The sequence below is a fragment of the Oratosquilla oratoria genome, chromosome 6, assembly GCF_046742065.1.
Source record: "Oratosquilla oratoria isolate Oo_2021 chromosome 6, ASM4674206v1, whole genome shotgun sequence".
NCBI lineage: Eukaryota > Metazoa > Arthropoda > Malacostraca > Stomatopoda > Squillidae > Oratosquilla > Oratosquilla oratoria.
Genome location: NC_134782.1, coordinates 38,281,273 through 38,303,415, shown reverse-complemented (window position 1 = coordinate 38,303,415; position 22,143 = coordinate 38,281,273). Strand labels below are relative to the sequence as shown.

At 40.9% G+C, this 22,143-nt stretch overlaps 1 protein-coding gene across 1 annotated transcript; it reads right to left on the bottom strand.

Annotated features, from left to right (window-relative positions):
- Nucleotides 1-774: 774 nt before the first annotated feature.
- LOC143026410 (glycosyl hydrolase family 19 domain-containing protein HI_1415-like) lies at nt 775-14,995 on the bottom strand. The gene is made up of 2 exons (XM_076186726.1): nt 14,763-14,995; nt 775-2,684 (listed from the first exon to the last, which is right to left on the bottom strand). Exon 2 carries the CDS (start codon nt 2,632-2,634, stop codon nt 1,939-1,941), a length of 696 nt encoding a protein of 231 aa, XP_076042841.1. The 5' UTR covers nt 2,635-2,684; nt 14,763-14,995; the 3' UTR covers nt 775-1,938.
- Nucleotides 14,996-22,143: the final 7,148 nt, after the last annotated feature.

The following is a 22,143-nucleotide window of genomic DNA, read 5'->3' as shown; positions in this document are numbered from 1 at the left end:
ATAAAAGAGAGGAAGTGGAATTGGGCAGGTAAGTTAGTGCGAACGACTGATGAGCGATGGAGCAAGTGTGTTACTGAGTGGACGCCGCGAGATAGGAAGCGTGAAAGACGGAGACCAGACAGGAGATGGAGAGACGAGATAGAGAAGTTTGCAGGAGTGACGTGGCTGAGGTTGGCATGGTCGTGTGAATCATGGAATGCTATGAAGGCCTTTGTTCAGCAGTGGACTCGAAATGGCTGATTTTATTTTATATATATATATATATATATATATATATATATATATATATATATATATATATATATATATATATACATACATACATATACCAAGGCTTTTTCCCCTTTACAAGGGAGGTAGCCGAAAAGGAAAAGGCATATATTCATTTCCACCCATTCCATCCCTGAATACACTCCACACCCCTCCACCCTCCCTCTTATCTTAGCACCTCCTGGATGACGGGTCATCCCTGCACCTTGTCCACTGCCCTGGGTCAGAAGCAGTGTCGCAAGACACAGCACATCCACAGCAAGGCCGCTTCATTAAATCAGCGACCCCCCCCTCTCCGTCCCCCCATTGCATAAAAGGAGAAGACGGGGAGAAATCCCTTCGGGCTGAGTCAAATTTTTCTCACACATACTACCTCACCCCCCATCCCCCCACCCATTCCACCTCATGCAATCACAACATCATCCATATACAACCATTCTCCATTCACCCCTGTCTTCTGTCCTTCCTCAACAGACATTCCCCTCTTCCCCAAAGCCCCCTTCACTCCATCCATACACCTCATCCTTGACGTCCCCTCATGTTCACTCCCTCCACATCTGCCTTCCATACCTCTTTTACTAGTCTTTCTTCACCCATTCTTTCCATGTGTCCAAACCATCCTAATATTCTTTCATCAACCCTATCTCCCAACTCCCTTTCCACCCCTGTTCTCCTCCTCATTTCTCACTCTATCTAGCCTAGTAACCCCCATCATACTTCTCAGACACTTCATCTCAAACACATTCAAACTCCTTCTCTCTTCTTTTCTTATGTTCCATGTTTCTGCCCCATACAGTGCTGTTGGCACAATCACTCCTTCATACAGTCTCCTCTTATCATCCATTCCCAATTGTCTATTCCTCATTACACTCTTTAATCCACTAAGGCATTTACTTGCTTCTCTCAATCTACATTCTACCTCTACCTTTTCCTGCCACATTTGCACCCAAGTATCTAAAACTATCCACTTCCTCCAGTCGCTCTCCCTTGATGCTCACTTCCAGTCTACTGCCCCTTTCACCCCTTGTACATCTCATCACCTCACTTTTACCCACATTTATCTTTAGCTTTCTTCTATCACATACTCTCCCAAACTCTGCCACCAACTTCCTCAATCCCTCCTCCGATCCTGCCACAAACGCAGTGTCGTCCGCAAACAACAGCTGGCTCACCTCCCACTTTTCTCCATTTTCTTTAACCATCTCCAATCCCTGACCCACTACCCTTACATTTACCTCTCGCACCACCCCATCCATATATATATATGTTAAGATCTAGAGTCTGAGATCTATATCGGGAAAGAGAGTAAACACCACTCAATTTGAAGAGTTTATTTTGCCCGATGTTTCGATCCCTATCCAGGAATCGTCTTCTGGGGTGTGATGGTCACATGTAGTGAACTTAGTTTCATGTGCTCCGGGGCGTATAGGGGTCAGAACTTTGAGATAACCAGGCTATCGTTAAACATGACAAATTGTCAAACGTGTACAACTTAAACAAAATTGTAACATAAAAAAATACAACAAAAATTGAAACAAAAACATAGCATTAATATACACACATACACACATACAATGTTCGGGCATAATTTTTTTCCTTTACCATGTAAATTTTGACCATCATGAGATAACAACTGGATTTAAAATCTATGTCTACTCTACTCCGACTCTATTTTCTGTTCTTGATGCCAAGAGCAATCATGGCTCTGGCCAAGTATTCCTTCCTCTTTTTCAGCCCCTTGTCTCCTCCATTGACTAACTTTGTCACCTTTTCGACATCATCAGCGTCAGCCGCTTTGTTGATATTTCTAGAGTTCCAGTACCATCCAGCCACTTCGACAGCAAGATTGGCATCGCTGGCCACAAGGTCTGGGTTGGCGACCACGTTTTCTTTCGTGTTTTTGTTGAACTGTTCGTAGTTGGCTTTCCCGGTGAGTTGAATGAGACCACGACCCCTGTACTTCCAACCGTCGCCGCTGGCTTCGTTGCCGTTGCCAAGACGGTTAGCATAAATACGGTTGGCGATCTTCTCTGGCTTGCGGGCATATTCCTCGGCTAGGGCGTCAGTTGGGAAATAATTTTCGAAGTCACTTAGTAAGGCTTTCTTACTGTAGTTGAGGTTCTCTTCTGTTGCTTTCAGGCTTGAACTTTCGTGGCCAATCTGCGCAAGGAAATGAGCTTGGCGCAGGGGTGTGTTGATGTTATATTTTTTAAAAGTACTTTTGATAGCTTCAAAGTACTTGTCAGCCGAAGCCTTTGTGCCACATTTCATGATGTCTCGTAACTTTTTAAGAGTGAGTTCTGCAGCCGAAATTTGGGATATGAGAAGGGCTGCAAGAAGCCCCACAAAAAGATGTTTAGCCATACTTCAACGGATGGGGGAACTCTTTGAGGAGTTGATGGATGTTCAAGAAACTGAAATGGTAAAAAGGAAATCAAGAACAATAACGTAAAAGGTAGAGGACTCAAAAATATTTAATGCTCGAAAGCTCTCAAGAAATAATGAGGACATCATCAAGGTAGGGAATTGCAATTTATAAATATCATTACGGAAATAGCAAGGGCCGTGTGCAGGAACTACAAATAATAAAGTCAAAAATATCAAGTAACAAATTATCTAATAAGAAGAAATGCTAAACACTTATATTCACAACCAAAAGTCATGTCTTTTTTTTCTTTTTTTTTAACTGTTAATCACTAGATTTAGATTTCTCGTTCGTTATCGTTTAGTAAAACCTATTCTTCAAAATGCAGTTATATCAATAGAATTCTAGACGTTATCTTTTGCACAGATTAAACTGGGTGAAGGTGGTAGGTATAAGTAAACAGTCTTGGACGGTTTTGGCGCGAAACGTGAGTGGCAACTTACCTCAGCCTTCGCCTCACCACTGGAAGTATGGGTAGTTAAGTTAGATTTAGACTTTAGGAGTTTTTTCGCATATTTTGGTCACATTTATCTTAGCCTAGAGATTACATATGCTATTTCCTTTGACACCAGTATGATGTGTGAATTATGCAATATTGGGTCCATCTGGAAGTATTTTTTTTGGATATTTGAGGTTATGATATTTTTTTAATCCTGGTGATATGTTTTTCCGGTGACAGTATTCTACTTTATGTATTTTTCTGGTATGTAACGGTTAATGGGGGCTACCTAACTCAGTGTACCTTGTCATCATTTATCCGGTCTCCTTAGCTGATGTTTGTGCCGGATGTGACTTAATAGACCCAGTTGGTGGTGCAAGAGCAGAAGTCACATAAGACGGCAGGAGGAGGACGAGCTTGTTCCAGTTGCTCCTTCCTTTTTCTCCTTCGTTTACCCTCCTCAATGGCTGCCCTATCGTCGCGGGCGCCAGTTCTCCAGGCTCTTCAATTCATGGCAGTTTCCTCCCACGAGGAAGGTTCAATGTTGGTTTGGGCTAATGTGCGCCCTAGTCTTTGTCGCGACGCTTTGGAGCATTCGTAGGGCGTGGCCTGCCCAGTGAAGACGGGGGTGGATGATGGTGGTTTCGACGCTGGGGAGCGAGGCTTGGTTCAGGACCTTGGCGTTAATGATTAGATCTTTCTATCGAATTTTGAGTATCTCCCTCAGATTGTACTACTGGAATTGACCGAGGCGTTTGATGTCACGGCGCGGCGGTAGTGTCCAACTCTTGCATATATATATATATATATATATACATAGATATATACATATATATATAAATATATATATATATATATATATATATATACATATATATATACATACATATATATATATATATATGTATATATATACATATATATATATATATATATATATATATATATAAATAGACATACATACATATACATATACCAAGGCTTTTTCCCCCTTTCAAGGGAGGTAGCCAAAAAGGGAAAGGCATAAACACTCCCACCCATTTCATCCCTAAATACACTCCACACCCCTCCCACCCTCCCTCTCATCTGAGCACCTCCTGGATGACGGGTCATCCCTGGATCTTGCCCACTGCCCAGGATCAAAAGCAATGTAGCAAGACACAGCACATCCACAGCAAGAAAGCTTCATTTAATCGGCGACCCCCCCTCTCCGTCCCCCCTTGCATATAAGGAGAAGACGGGGAGAAATCCCTTCGGGCTGCGTCAAAATTACTCACACATACTACCTCACCCCCCATCCCCCCGCCCATTCCTCCTCATGCAATCACAACATCATCCATATACAACCATTCTCCACTCACCTCTGTCTTCCGTCCTCTCCCTTCCCTCCTCCACACCCATTCCCCTCTTCCCCAACGCCCCCTCCACCCCATCCATCCACCTCATCCTAGGACGTTCCCTCATGTTCACTCCCTCCACATCTGCCTTCCATACCTCTTTTACTAGTCTTTCTTCACTCATTCTTTCCATGTGTCCAAACCATCCTAATATTCTTTCATCAACCCTATCTCCCAGCTCCTTTTTCACCCCTGTTCTCCTCCTCACCTCCTCATTTCTCACTCTATCCAGCCTAGTAACCCCCACCATACTTCTAAGACACCTCATCTCAAACACATTCAAACTCCTTCTCTCTTCTTCTCTTATGTTCCACGTTTCTTCCCCATACAGTGCTGTTGGCACAATCACTCCTTCATACAGTCTCCTCTTCGCATCCATTCCCAAATGTCTATTCCTCATTACACTTTTTAATCCACCAAGGCATTTACTCGCTTCTCTCAATCTACATTCTACCTCCACCTTCACTCCACCTTTTCCTGCTACACTTGCACCCAAGTATCTAAAACTATCCACTTCCTCCAGTCGCTCTCCCTTAATGTTCACTTCCAGTCTACTGCCACTTTCACCCCTTGTACATCTCATCACCTTACTTTTACCCACATTTATATTCTGCTTTCTTCTATCACATACTCTCCCAAACTCTGCCACCAACTTCCTCAATCCCTCCTCCGACCCTGCCACAAGCGCAGTGTCGTCCGCAAACAACAGCTGGCTCACCTCCCACTTTTCTCCATTTTCTTTAACCATCTCCAATCCCTGACCCACTACCCTAGCATTCACCTCTCGCACCACCCCATCCATGTATAAGTTGAACAGCCAGGGCGACATAACGCATCCTTGACGAAGTCCCACCTTTACTTCAAACCACTCACTCTCTCCATTTCTAATCCTGACACAAGCTCTACTACTCTCATAAAAACTCTTGACAGCTCCTAAAAGCTTTCCTCCTATCCCGTATATATGCATAACCTCCCACAGTGCCTTTCTGTCTACCCTATCATAAGCCTTTTCCAGATCCATAAAAGCCCAAAAAACATCCTTCCCCTTTCCTATAGCTTTCTCACATATCTGTCTTACCACAAAGATCTGATCTACACAACCTCTACCCATCCTAAAACCACACTGTTCCTCACCAATTACTCCTTCTGTTCCTCTCCTAATCCTCTCAATCAAGATCCTCCCATAAGCCTTCCCTACTACACTTAACAGGCTAATCCCTCTGAAACTACTACATTCACACTTGTCCCCCTTTCCCTTGTAAAGAGGAACTATACAGGCACTTCTCCAGTCCTCCGGTACTCTACCCTCTCTCCAGCAAACATTAAATAACCTCACCAACCAGTCCACCATCACTGAACCTCCCTTTTTCAGACATTCTGCATGGCATCCATCCAGACCAGGTGCCTTACCTGCTTTCATCATCTTAACAACTGCCTTCACCTCATCCTTCCTTATTTCTCCTCCATTCTCCTCACTCATCACTCTCATTTTCTTCGCATTTCCCAGTATACACACACACACACACACACACACACACACACACACATATATATATATATATATATATATACTCGTACGCACACATATATGTTTGAAATACGAGAGATGTTGCCCTTATCTCATTTACATTTTTTTCTTACTACAAACCAAAATGCACAAGTTGATTCATCCAACTGTAAGCTGAATTTCCGCTCTCCTTGATGGCAGCCACTACTTGTTCTTTTATGTCTCCCGACACCTCTTTTATTTGTTGGTTGATTGTATTATCCGACAGTGGAATAGTTTCAATTTTTCTCACTGCCGTATCCCCAATAATGGTGCAAACCATATCAAGGGCTGGTGGCTTTACCAACTTTTCTCCAGTTGTGTGGGGCTGTATGCATTTGGTAATTCTTTTTGCAACAAGATAGGATGCAATTGTTGTTTGTTGAACAGAACATACTAGTGTGTGCGTAGGGTTGTCTGACCGCTGACTGATCCCCTGATTCATGAAATTCACAGAGCGTCCGAGTACAAAAACGTTGTGATCATGGGAGATTTTAATTATAGAAACATTGACTGGGAAACTTTAATAGGAGATCATGAAGCGAAGAAATTCCTAGATGTGGTGCAGGATAATTTCCTAAAACAAGTGATTACCGATCCTACGAGGGGACAAAATACCCTGGACTTAATTTTAACAAATAATGAGCACCAAATTAGCAGCGTAATAGTGGGAGATAGTCTAGGCTCTAGCGATCATCAAGAAATAAGATTTAATGTTATTTGGGAAAAATTAAAAAGTACGAATAACGTTCAAGTACCAGACTTCAGGAAAGCAAACTTTGACAATATAAAAACCTATTTGAAATTGAATACGAAATGTCATGCGGACGTTTTGAACATTGTCGGGTCTCGGTGCGGGGCTGGGGGTCAGGTCAGGACTAAGAGTCGGGTCACGGAGGGTAATATGCATACCTTGGGTCAGGTCATTTGGGGGCGAGGGCCCAACAGTCAGGTCAGCGATTTGGAAGAAATGTATAGCAATCTAACTGATCTAATTATTAATGCACAAAACACATTTATCCCCCTAAAGTCAATACGGAAAAATAGTAATACTCCCAAATGGATGACGGACAGATTGAAACATGAGATCGGAATGAAAAGAGGACTTTACGTAAAAATAAGAAACGTGGAGTCACACCTTAGATCAAGATATGATGAAATGGCAAAGCTGGTTAAAAGGAATACACGTACAGCGAAACGTAATTATGAAATCAAGGTTGCCAGTCAAGCAAAATCTAACCCAAAGGGTTTCTTTCACTTCTATAGAACAAAAAATAAAGAAAGAATAGGACCAATTAAAAACGATGAAAATGTCATGATAGAATCGGAGGAAAAAATGAGTGAGGAGTTTAACAATTATTTTCTATCGGTGTTTACTAATGAGAGGTTAGATAAAATACCTGACTGCGATCCGATTTTCAGAGGGGATGAAGAAAGTAGTCTATCTAATATCAGCATTAGTAAAGAAGAAGTAGTCAAGTAGATTGAAAGACTTAAAGCTACAAAATCTCCGGATCAAGACGAAAATTTTCCAAGAATGCTTGAGGAGTGTAAATTTGAAATCTGCGACCAGTTAACTGAAATATTCAATAAATCGGTAGACACTGGTTTTGTGCCAACTGCTTGGAGGCAGGCAAACGTTGTTCCTCTTTTAAGAAGGGAGATAGATCGTCTATATGCAAGTACAGGCCAGTCAGTTTGACATCGGTTATAGGAAAAATGCTTGAATCAATAATAATAAATAGACTCAGAGAACACATCGAAGGGCATAATTTAATTCGTGATTCACAGCATGGTTTCTCCAAGGGTAAGTCATGTGTGACTAATATTCTATCCTTTTACACTAAAGTATATAAGGCGTCAGATAACAATGAAAATTACGATGTTATTTACCTTGACTTTAGCAAAGCGTTCGACAAGGTGCCACACCAGAGACTACTAAATAAAGTCAAAGCCCATGGCATAGGAGGAAAAGTGTTAGAATGGATTAGAGCTTGGATTAGTAACAGAAAACAGCGGGTCACCATAAATGGAATAAAATCTAGGTGGGGCAATGTTACTAGCGGGGTCCCCCAGGGCTCGGTTTTGGGTCCCTTGTTGTTCATTATGTACATAAACGACTTAGACGATGGGATAAATAGTGATGTTAGCAAGTTTGCGGACGACACTAAAATAGGACGCCAAATTAGGTCAGGATATGACGCAGAGATTCTGCAGGATGATCTTAATAAATTGTTAACATGGTCGGTGAAATGGCAAATAAACTTCAATATCTATTAGTGTAGCGCGTTAAACGTAGGACTACACAACCACGGAAATAGATACAATTTAGATAACACGTTTTTAGAAAAATCTGAGTGCGAGAGGGACTTGGGAGTTCTGGTGAGTCTGGACCTTAAAACCAGGAAGCACTGCATTAGCGCCAGAAATGAAGCTAACAGAACATTAGGTTTCATTGCTAGGACGGTAACGAATAGAAGTGCAGAGATAATTATTAAGCTCTATCTAGCGATAGTTAGACCCACCCTTGACTATGCGGTACAGTTTTAGTCTCCGTCCTACAGAATGGACATCAATTCACATTCACTAGAATCAGTACAGAGAAGAATGACCAAAATGATACATGGACTCGGAAATTTGCCTTACGAAGAGAGGCTTAGGCACCTAAACTTACACTCTCTGGAAAGACGCAGAGTGTGGGGTGATCTAATAGAAGTGTTCAAGTGGATCAAAGGCTATAACAAGGGTGATGCAAACAAGGTCATCATAATAAAACAACAGGGCAGGACTCGCAGTAATGGGTATAAACTGGACAAATTTAGATTTAAGAAGGAAATAGGCAAGAATTGGTTTACTAATAGGGTGGTCGATGAATGGAATAAACTTAGTAACCATGTAGTAAGCGCTGAAACTATCAGTTGTTTTAACCCATTAAACTCCGATGACAAGATGTCTTGTCATTTGGTCAAATAAAACAAAAAATCATAAAACACCAAAATGTTTGATCAAACACCAGAAAAATATGACGTCAGTCCTCGCTTCGCTCGCGAGCGAAGCGAGGACTGACGTCATGTTTTTCTGGTGTTGGATCAAACATTTTGGTGTTTTATGATTTTTTGTTTTATTTGACCAAATGACAAGACATCTTGTCATCGGAGTTGAATGGGTTAAAAAACGATTAGACAACTTTATGGATGGGGATGACAGGTGGTGATGGATACGGAGCTGCCTAGTGTAGGCCTTATGGTCTCTTGCAGTCTCCTTTATTCTTATGTTCTAATGTTCTTATGACGTTTCAGTTGTTCTTCTTTCCTCTTGAAATACGATCTTTCCCAGCCAGAGTTGAGTGTTTTCCCTGGATATGTTGCTTAAGCTTATTTTTTTAAGCGACTCGTGGCTGAGCACTTCCCCACATACGACACATTGAGGTTTTTCGATTCCATGATCAATGAGACAAGAAAATCCAGTGCCAAGGAATTCTTCCTTGTACATCCTCTTCCTTGACATAAGTGAAGAATCCAAAATAAAATTTATAATTGATCAATTATAAATGAAACAAAAGATGTTTGGTAAAGTGTGCCAAAAAGAAAGCAAGGCTTAAAAAAATTGCCCTTGGGTTTGAAGGATCAATGTTCATTTTTATACCTACTTCTATTGATAATCATGTTGTTTTTGTTCTCAATCACTTGAGAAAAAGTATTTTAATAACAACTACAAACTTCAATAAAATACATAAGGTACTAAACACAAATGAGAGATTCTGCATTTATAATGAGGCTGTAACTCCCCAAATGAAAAATCACCAGGATTTCAATGAAAAGACGATAAAAAAGGATACTTTAATCAATTTTGGTAACATTTCACGATTTTTTTTTTTTTTTTGTAAAAAAACATATTATGTCATATACGATACATATCAGATTGGTTGGTTGTGCTTACTGCATAAAGCACAAGTGCTCAGGTGCAGGGTGAATTGATACAATAATTGAATAAATACAAGGAATACTCACAGAAAGATACCAGCAGAACGATATACACCCACAACAGAACAAGACTTTTAACTGATGAATAAATAATGAAATTAAACCAGTTGAAAGATCCCTGTCAATGCAATTGTGTGGTTTACAGAAAATTAATATTTCGTCGTTGGTTTATTTCGAATGAAGTTGTCTTTATATTTGTATGTCTGTGCGCAAGTTAGTGTCGTTGGTATGAATGAGAAACGTACCCGAAGCGCTTTTACAAGACGCCTAAATCTGACGTCACTGCATGCACCGGTGTATATGTATCATGATATCTACATGTGGAATCCAACACGTCTGACGTCATATGGTGGCACGCGCAACTTGTATCTGTGGACTTGTCTGCGTTGCTTATGTGCATGGTCATTGTATTGAATTATTATAATTTTGCAACACAGAAATTTAGCATACAAGATGTCTTGGCGACCCCAGAGTTGGGAAACAGTGATGTAATAAAATAAAAGGACTAAAAACGCTAGAAGGTATCCATACAAGGGAAAGAGCTCCGATAATCAACATACAATCCCACATGACTTCTGCTATTCCCCTCTTTAATTCCTCATCTAGGTATGAAGCCCACTGGCAGCAACACCCACCTCCTTCGACTCCCCCTCCACCTCACCAACCCCCTCTTGACCGGCGGGGTGTCTATGCGAGAAGAACTATCCTACCTGACTCTCGCTCCTCCTTCCCTCCCCCTCTTGAGCGAACTGTCCTACCTCGTAGCCGGTCATCATGAACCTTATAGTGTTTCCAAGCGGCCTACCCATGTTGCCTGTACAAAATGGTCAATTGTGTATTATGTAGTTGTGTAAGACTGTGATTTAATTTTTGTATAATATTCTGAAGATGATTCCCTGAAGTCGAAATGTCAATTAAAAATGAAAGACTATGGAAGGATTGTATTTGCCCACCCCCTGAAATGAAATCCGTGAGAAAATTTGAAAATCTCAGTGAGAAAATTAATCAGTGTCATAAGGGTGTTGTATTTAATAGAGATGATAATGGAAGAGAAGGCGGTAAGGGTACGATAGGCAGAGTATTTTAGGGAGTTACTAAATGTGAAGGAGAATAGGGAAGGAAAGATAGTTGCAGTGGGAAGTGCTAAGAAAATGACTGTGCTGAGTGAAGAAAATGGATGAGAAATAAGGAAGGATGAAGTGAAGGCAGTTGTTAAGATGACGAGAGCAGGTAAGGTACCTGGGTTCGATGGATGCCATGCAGAATCTAAGTCTAAATAAAAATATTCTTCCAAAAAACGCTGTGGAAGTCGGGGACAGGTGGTATTACGGTGACACTTTGTCCTAAAAATATTCTTGAAAAAGCGCTTGGGTAAGTCGGGGTCAGGTGGTATTCTTCTTCTTCTTCTTATTCTTCTTCCTCGCGTTCTTCTTCGCGTTTTTCTTCTTCGCGTTCTTCTTCTTCGCGTTCTTCTTCCTCGCGTTCTTCTTCCTCGCGTTCTTCTTCGCGTTCCTCTTCGCATTCTACTTCGTGTTCTTCTTCGCGTTCTTCTTCCTCGCGTACTTCTTCGCGTTCTTCTTCGCATTCTACTTCGTGTTCTTCTTCGCGTTCTTCTTCCTCGCGTTCTTCTTCGCGTTCTTCTTCGTGCTGGGGATCCTGTGTTGGGGTTCCGCCCCGAGGCCGAGGCCGAAGAGGAAAACGAGGGTTTTGAGCGCGGAAATCTGCGGCCGTAGGCCACTGTTTGCGCAGCCAAGCTCCCGGGCGAAGCCGGGGAGGGCGAAGCCGGGGAGGGCGAAGCCCGTGGCTTGTAAAAAAAAAAAAAAAAAAAAAAAAAAAAAAAAAAAAAAAAAAAAAAAAAAAAAAACAAAAAAAAAGGAGGCACAGTGATGGTGGACTGACTGGTGAGGTTATCTAATGTTTGTTTAAGAGAGGGTAGAGTGCCGGAGGACTGGAGTGCCTGTATAGTTCCAGTTTACAGGGAAAACAGGGACAAGTGTGAATGGAGTAGTTTCAGAGGGATTAGCTTGTTAAGTGTTGTTGGGAAGGCTTATGGGAGGATCTTGATTGAGAGGATTAGGAGAGGAACAGTGTGGATTTAGGACAGGTAGAGTTTGCGTAGTTATTATTTTTTTTTTTTCTTTTAGTACGGTAGATATGTGAACAAGCTATAGGAAAAGGTAAGGATGTTTTTTGGTCTTTTATGGATCTGGAAAAGGCTTGTCACAGGGTAGACAGGAAGGCACTGTGGGAGGTTTTGCATATATACGGGATAGGAGGAAAGCTTTTAGGAGCTGTCAAGAGTTTTTACGAGAGTAAGCATGTGTCAGGGTTAGAAATGGAGAGAGTGAGTAGTTCGAGTTAAAGGATGGGACTTCGTCAGGGATGTGTTATGTCGCCCTGGCTGTTCAACCTATACATGGATGGGGTGGTGCGAGAGGTAAATGCAAGGGTAGTGGGTCAGGGATTGGAGATGTTTAACCCATTCAACTCCGATGACAAGATGTCTTGTGATTTGGTCAAATAAAACAAAAAATCACAAAACCCCACAATGTATGATCAAACACCTGAAAAATATCACGTCAAGCCTCGCTCCGCTGCGAGCGACGCGAGGATTGACGTCATATTTTTCTGGTGTTTGGTCAAACATTTTGGTGTTTTATGATTTTTTGTTTTATTTGACCAAATGACAAGACATCTTGTCATCGGAGTTGAATGGGTTAAAAGAAAATTGAGAAAATTGGGAGGTGAGTCAGCTGTTGTTTGCGGACGACGCTGCGCTTGTGGCAGGATCAGAGGAAGGATTGAGAAACTTGGTGACAGAGTTTGGGAGAGTGTGTGAAAGAAGAAAGTAGAAGATAAATGTGGGTAAAAGGTGATGAGATGTACGAGGGGTGAAAGTGGTAGCAGACTGGAAGTGAGCATTAAGGGAGAGCGACTGGAGGAAGTGAATAGTTTTAGATACTTAGGTGCGAATGTGGCAGGAAAGGGTGGAGCGGAGGTGGAGGTAGAATGTAGATTGAGAGAAGCGAGTAAATGCCTTGGTGGATTAAAAAGTGTAATGAGGAATAGACATTTGGGAATGGATGCTAAGAGGAGACTGTATGAAGGAGTGATTGTGCCAACAGCACTGTATGGGGCAGAAACATGGAACATAAGAGAGGAAGAGAGAAGGAGTTTGAATGTGTTTGAGATGAGGTGTCTGAGAAGTATGATGTGGGTTACTAGGCTAGATAGAGTGAGAAATGAGGAGGTGAGGAGGAGAACAGGGGTGGAAAGGGAGTTGGGAGATAGGGTGGATGAAAGAGTATTGGGATGGTTTGGACACATGGAAAAAATGAGTGAAGAAAGACTAGTAAAAGAGGTATAAAAGGCAGAAGTGGGGGGAGTGAACATGAGGGGGCGACCTAGGATGAGATGGATGGATGGATGGATGGGGTGAAAAGGGCTTTGGGAAAGAGGGAAATGTCTGTTGAGGAAGGACGGGAGAGGACGGAATACAGGGGTGAATGGAGAAGGGTTGTATATGGATGATGTTGTGACGCATGAGGTGGAATGGGTGGGGGGATGGGGGGTGAGGTAGTATGTGTGAGAAAAATTTGACGCAGCCCGAAGGGATTTCTCCCCGTCTTCTTTTCTGCATGAGGGGACGGAGAGGGGGGTCACCGATTTAATGAAGCGTCCTTGCTGTGGATGTGCTGTGTCTTGCGACACTGCTTCTGACCCAGGGCAGTGGACAAGATGCAGGGATGACCCGTCATCCAGGAGGTGCCAAGATAAGAGGGAGGGTAGAGGGTGGAGGGGAATGGAGTGTATTAGGGATGGAATGGGTGGGAATGGTTTTTTATGCCTTTGTTTTTTGGCTGCCCCCTTTGTAAGGGGGAAAAAGCCTTTGGTATATGTACTGTATGTATGTATGTATATATTATATATATAATACGCACACACATATATATGAATATATATATATATATATATATATATATATATATATATATATATATATGTATATACACACACATATTACTGGACGTCTTTCATCCTAACGATGAGGTCCCCCTCAGCTGAATGAAATCGCCTGGGGGGGATAATCAGAACAAAATTTAGAATTTAATTAAGCGCACTGTTGGATCTGTGTTACTCTTTGCTTCATAAGCATAAACAATTTGCTGTCAGAGTTGGGAGGCTGAGTAATCACGAATGTACGAATATACTCACACAAGTGTGTCATCGTGGGCCAACACCTGTGACGTGGAATCTAAAGCCTTTTCGGGCTTTTTTGATTTACTGAAGCGATGAAGTGTTTACAGAGTGGAGATGTAATCCCCTACGGGTAGAGTCCCCATATAGTCCCTCTGAGAGAGAATCTTCTCTTCCAAGGGAGAGTCTCCTTATGGCGACGCAGTCGCCGCATGTGTATGTGAATATGCCTATTTTTGCATATCTGAGTAGGGTTTACCGTTAGAGCATAGGTTTGCGGTTTATAATATACTATTTGTGTGTTATTTGCAGTATTAAGTGTCTAGTTATTCTAACATCTATCTTAATGGTGCATCAAATAGACTGATCTCTTTGTTATCATATATTTCTATTGATTAATTGGTGGGACACAATTTTATTTATTCTTTTAGTGAATGTCTATATATATATTTGTGTAGTTATGTGTATATACTGTTATACTTTTTTTAATAATAAAGACTTTTACCGGGTTGACGGGCTGATAATCCTATCCTGACTGTATGAGTAAGGACGGTAGACTGGAGTTGCTTTCTTGTTTCTCGGGTGGAGGGAGGTAGGCAGGCAGAGTTGGTTGGACAACGTGGCCGATTTCCTGGTGGCCACGTACAACCGACACGTGGTACCAACTTGTCCTTGCCGCGTGTCACGGCGGTGGAAGTGAGGAGTTGGGTAGAAGCTTGTGGTCAGCCTCCCCCATTGTCGGCCTCGCTCAACTGACGCGAAGTTCCTGGTCCTTGTTGCGGCGCTTTGGTCCATTCGTAGGGCGTGGCATGCCCAGTGAAGACGATGGTGGATAATGGTGGTTTCGAAACTGGGGAGTGAGGGTCGGTTTAGGACCTAAGTGTGACACGATCTCTCTATCGAATTTTGAGTATCTTCTTCAGATTGTACTGCTGGAATTGCTCGAGGCGTTTGATGTCACGACTGTAGAGCGTCCAACTCTCGCATACATATATAATATATGTATGTATGTATATATATATATATATATATATATATATATATATATATATATATACTCGCACACACATATATATATGTTGTTTGAAATACGAGAGGTGTTAACCTTATCTCATTTATATTTTTTTCTTACTGCAGCCAAAATACGTATGTACCTAGATGCCCCTAGTCTTCTCTATTTTCACATGAGGAGACGAGGAAGAGGGTCGCCATGTAAATGAAGCTATGGTCCCCTGTTGTGTATATGCTGAGTTTTGATGCATGGCCTCTGACCCAGGCATTGTGCAGGAGACGGGTGACCTTTCATCCGCGAGGAGCTAAAATAACAGGGAAGAAATATGGCCGATGTATGGGAAAGGGATGGGTGCATATCTTAACTGGCAGCCTCCCTTTGTAAGAGTGAAGAAGCGTCATGGTACGCATAGATAAGTGAGTATTCCTAATAAGGTACGAAAGTCTTCCAAACATGCAACATGTGTACATAAACAAAGAACTGTCAAAGTCGTCAAGGTTAGAGGGACAAGTTAAGTGATTTGTCATCATATCCTTCCTGACATGTCTACGTGTAACTTATCACTGCTTTGGGTTTAAGAAATTGCATCCAGGTTAGATTTACTTGTTGGTTCCGCTTGGGTGTGTGTTTTATTTATGATGGTGTTATTCCCGGAAAATAGGGACGGCTATTCTCACTGATTGTTGCTTCTTGAACTTTGTTCATGAAAGAAATATATCTAGACAATGGTTTCACCCATTATCTCATAGGATATATATATATATATATATATATATATATATATATATATATATATATATATATATATATATACATATTTTACTGGAGGCCTTTCATCCCAACGATGTCCCCCTCAGCTGAATGAAATCGCCTGGAAAACAAAATTTAGAGTGTAATTGAGCTCAACCTTGGATCTGTGTTACTTTCTGATTACAGTCATAAATGATTTGCTGTCAGAGTTGGGAGGCTGAGTAGAGGGCACGTCCTTTCTCCCATTTTCTCCCATTTTGATAAATACGAATGTACGAATATACAAGGTTAAGTGAAACGTGGAAATGAAAACACACACACACACACACACACACACACACACACACACACACACACACACACACACACACACATATATATATATATATATATATATATATATATATATATATATATATATATACAAGTGTGGGGGATAAACATCTAGTCCCTCTCTAAAAAAACACTAATGTGCATTTAAAGTGATAGTCGTAATAGTAACTAAAATACATAAACAAAACATGCAGACTGCTAACGAGCATCACAGTAGCCTTTTCACTAAACGATGGATAGATGAAGGAGGAAAAGAGGGAAAAAAGTCTTACAAGAGAGCATCGCCTACTCCAGACTATACAACAGTAGTTTGGTCTCTACTCATAATGAAGAATAAATACGGTGGAGAGAATACAAAGGCCAGACCAGGTTAGACTTGTTGAGTTTGCCATCATTACTAAATATAAATTAATCAATAACTAAGTAAATTAACATATGATTGCATAAATGAATAACCAAAAAGATAAGTACATAAATGAAAAGGAGGGAGAGAGACAAATAAGCGAGAAACTTTTTCATGGTGTTCATGTTAATGAAAGGACGCTTGTCGAACAACGACATTTAAACAAAATTGAATTATTTTAATCAAAACTGACCCTAGTAAGTCTACACTAAATTTAGAAATATCCAAAGTGAATTCATTGCTTATATTGAAAGTAACGAGAGGCTAGGGATATAGTTGTCAATATTATGATTGACAGAATCAGTATTGCCATTATGCTCACTCCGGGGCCCCCATCTCCAAGCGTTGCAGGGTGACCTTTATCGGAAACAAACTCAATAGAACCGTGCAGTAGGTGAACGAGACAATCTATATATTTATAAAACTCTGATAATCTTGTTTGTTATCTTGCTTCCTTGAAACCGTCACCCAGCCAATCAGAGGAAGAGATATGACGTCACGACTGAGGACCAGCCAATCAGAAGAAGAGATATGACGTCACGACTGAGGACCAGCCAAGCAGAAGAAGAGATCAGAAAAGATATGACGTCACGACTGAGGACCAGCCAATCAGAAGAAGAGACATGGCGTCACGACATCATATGATGTGTAGTGTTCCAAGCAACGACAACATTTCACTTCTTACAACAATGTATCATTTAAAATTTTATTTGACCCAACATACATACAAACATACATACACACACACACACACACACACACACACATATATATATATATATATATATATATATATATATACACATATATATATACTTATAAATTTTTCATATTCAGTATTTAAAAGTATAGCCAACTCCTGAGTTAGTATCTATGAGGCATAATGAGTTTATTAAAATATTACGAACCCTATAAGTCACATGATGCGTAGTGTTCCAAGCAACGACGACATGACGTCATAATCTTCTGCATTTCACTTCTTATAAGTAATCAAGTCACTGCCTTCGTCTACTGAATAGAACATTGTCTTATTAAAGATTTTATTGACCGTTTTATTAACAACGTATAATTTAAATTTTTATTTGACCCAATGGGTCACGGAAGGTCTAGTTATCTCTAAAAATGTGTTGTGCCAGTCACCACGGTGACGTCCTCAGTTGTTTTTTTTTCATCCCAGATAAGATTAAAAAATAAACAGATAAGTGAATAAATACATATACACTGAAATAGGTAGGTAAATGAATATTACATTTTTCATCTTGCTGCTTGTCAGCGGGAACAGCAGTGTTTTCTTTAGACAAAGGAATAATCATATGACAAAGAGACGTCTGGTCTGGAAGGGCCCGGAAATAATCGAAAACTACTTTCTTGAAGTAGAAGACAGGGGTGAATGGAGAATGTTTGTATATGGATGATGTGATGCATGAGCTGGAATGGGTGAGGTAGTATGTGTGAGCAAAATTTGACGCAGCCCAAAGGGATTTCTCCCCGTCTTATCCTTTTATGCATGGGGGGGACGGAGAGGGGGGGTCGCCGATTTAATGAAGCGGCCTTGCTGTGGATGTGCTGTCTTGCGACACTGCCTATAACCCTTTTCAACTTATAAACGGCAGACACCCCACCACCATCACAAAGAAGCTACACCATACAATACGCAGACGACATCACACAAATCATCACATGCCCAAACACCACAGGAAAACAAATGCTTGCCAGGAAAGCACAACACGAAATCCACAAAATAAACACGAAAAACAATGGAAAATATCAACAAACACAAACAAATTCCAACTCCTAGCCATTTCAACACGACACCCACCACCAATAAAGATCAACAACACCACAATACCACAACAAACAACACCACAACAAATAAGCACACATCCTAGGTTTCACCATAACACCACAATGAATACAAAAACACATCAAAAACAGAGTACGAACAACAGAAACCACACTCAACAGACTCAGACGCTTCCGAGAACTCACCACAAAAACACAAATACAACTATACAAAACACTAGCACGAAAACAACTTGAATACCCTCCTATAATTACAGTCACAAGCACACCCACAGACATCAAGAAAATGCAAACACTACAAAACAAAACAATACGTAAAATACTAAAACACAAACCCCCATACCTAGAAACCACACAGCAACTCCACGAAACAACAAAACTAGAAACAATACACGCACGACTAATAAGACTGAGCAGTAAACCCTGGAACACTACACTAAAAAGCAACGCCCCCACCAAACACTCACACACACACACACACACACACACACACACACACACACACACACACACACACACACACACACACACACAAAAAAAAACAAGATCAAAAATGGTGGCCACGACTCAAAACCAGTCTTGGTTAATTTAAGCCCGCACCCTTTCCCCCTAGCTAATAATAATAATACAAAAGAGGAAATATATGTGTGACAGACTTTACGTCATTTAATAACAATAGAACTCAAAAGGCACATTAGCCACTCACAAACACACATACCCACAAGGATATGTTTGAAAAACTTAACGTCATGAAAATAATATAACTCATAAGGCACATTAGCCTCCCACAAACACACATATCCCTTCCCCCTCATAAAAAAAGAGATACGTATGAAAAATTAGATTACAATCAGAATAATTAAAACTCATAAGGCACATTAGCCTCTCACAGTCACACACATCTCTAACCCCCATAAAAAAACATATCTATATACATAAAATATATAAAACAACTGGGAACATGTGTGATACACTTTATTCTAAAGAAATCAAATAACTTGATCATACTTCAAGGCACATGACCAAGATAAAATCATACATGTTAACCGATATATAGAAATAATACAAATATAAATGTGCACATGAAGGAAGTATGCGTTACTAATTCAATAACATAATACAAACAAACATCAATTAAAACAATTAATTAAAAACCTCTTAAGGAACCTAAATACGCATACTTCCTCCATACCTTTATTCTTAATTTATTTATAATATGATTAGCTAGTTAGGTTAATTAAATTAGATTAGAGTTAGGATGACCTACTCACACAATATAATAATAACTATGCAAGTGGGTCCGACCCACACTATTAACACTCAATCTTCCTTCATTTTCTATACTTTACCTTCTCCTATCACCCCCCTCCCCCTTCACACTTCACTATAGTTAATTCTATTCTATTCTATATTGACGACACTCGAGCAAGACGCGTCGAGCCGATCAGATGTGTAATTTAACTCTTCCTCTCTCCAACAGATTTTCAAAACAGGCTTCCTTCACTTCGGTTTCCTCACAATCGTTGTTATTGTTGTTATTATTACCATTATCGTTATTTTTAGATGAGGTGCCTGAGAAGTATGATAGAGGTTACTAGGCTGGATAGAGTGAGAAACAAGAATAACGGGGGTGGAAAGGGAGTTGGGAGATAGGGTTGATGAAAGAGTATTGGGATGGTTTGGACACATGGAAAGAATGAGTGAAGAAAGATTAGTAAAAAAAGGTGTGCGAGGCAGAGGTGGAAGAGTGACCATGAGGGAGCGACCAAGGATAAGATGGATGGACGGGGTAAAAGGGGATTTGGGAAAGAGGGGAATGTCTGTTGAGGAAGGACGGGAGTGAACAGAAGGTAGGGGTGAATGGAGAATGGTTGTGTATGGATGATGCTGTGATGCATGAGTGGGAGTGGGTGGGGGATGGGGGTGAGGTAGTATGTGTGAAAAATAAATTGACGCAGCCCGAAGGGATTTCTCCCCGTCTTCTCCATTTCTGCATGAGGCAGGCAAACGTTGTTCCTGTTTTTAAGAAGGGAGATAGATCGTCTATATGCAACTACAGGCCAATCAGTTTGACATCGGTTATAGGAAAAATGCTTGAATCAATAATAGTAAATAGACTCAGAGAACACATTGAAGGGCATAATTTAATTCGTGTTTCACAGCATGGTTTCTCCAAGGGTAAGTCATGTGTGACTAATCTTCTATCCTTTTACACTAAGGTATATAAGGCGTCAGATAACAATGAAAATTACGATGTTATTTACCTTGACTTTAGCAAAGCGTTCGACAAAGTGCCACACCAGAGACTACTAAATAAAATCAAAGCCCATGGCATAGGAGGAAAAGTGTTAGAATGGATTAGAGCTTGGATTAGTAACAGAAAACAGCGGGTCACCATAAATGGAATAAAATCTAGGTGGGGCAATGTTACTAGCGGGGTCCCCCAGGGCTCGGTTTTGGGTCCCTTGTTGTTCATTATGTATATAAACGACTTAGACGAAGGGTTAAATAGTGATGTTAGTAAGTTTGCGGACGACACTAAAATAGGACGCCTAATTAGGTCAGACGACGCCCATATTCTGCAGGATGACCTTAGTAAGCTGTTAACATGTTAGGTGAAATGGCATATGAACTTCAATATCTCTAAGTGTAGCGTGTTAAACGTAGGGCTACACAACCCCGAAAATAGATACAACTTAGATAACACGTTTTTAGAAAAATCTGAGTGCGAGAGGGACTTGGGAGTTCTGGTGAGTCCGGACCTTAAAACCAGGAAGCAGTGTATTAGCGCCAGAAATTTAGCTAACAGAGCATTAGGCTTCATTGCTAGGACGGTAACGAATAGAAGTGCAGAGGTAATTATTAAACTCTATCTAGCGATAGTTAGACCCATCCTTGACTATGCAGTACAGTTTTGGTCTCCGTCCTACAGAATGGACGTAAATTCACTAGAATCAGTACAGAGAAGAATGACCAAAATGATACATGGACTCGGAAATTTGCCTTACGAAGAGAGGCTTAGGCACCTAAACTTACACTCTCTGGAAAGACGCAGAGTGCGGGGTGATCTAATAGAAGTGTTCAAGTGGATCAAAGGCTATAACAAGGGTGATGCAAACAAGGTCATCATAATAAAACAACAGGGCAGGACTCGCAGTAATGGGTATAAACTGGACAAATTTAGATTTAAGAAGGAAATAGGCAAGAATGGGTTTACTAATAGGGTGGTCGATGAATGGAATAAACTTAGTAACCATGTAGTAAGCGCTGAAACTATCAGTTGTTTTAAAAAACGATTAGACAACTTTATGGATGGGGATGACAGATGGTGATGGATACGGAGCTGCCTAGTGTAGGCCTTATGGTCTTTTGGAGTCTCCTTTATTTCTTATGTTCTTATGTTCTTATGAGGGGGGTCGCCGATTTAATGAAGCGGCCTTGCTGTGGATGTGCTGTCATGCGAGACTGCTTTTGACCCAGGGCAGTGAGCAAGATGCCGAGATGACCCGTCGTCCAGAAGGAGCTAATATAAGAGGGAGGGAAGGGGGTGGATGGGAGTGGAGTATGTGGGAATGGAATGGGTGG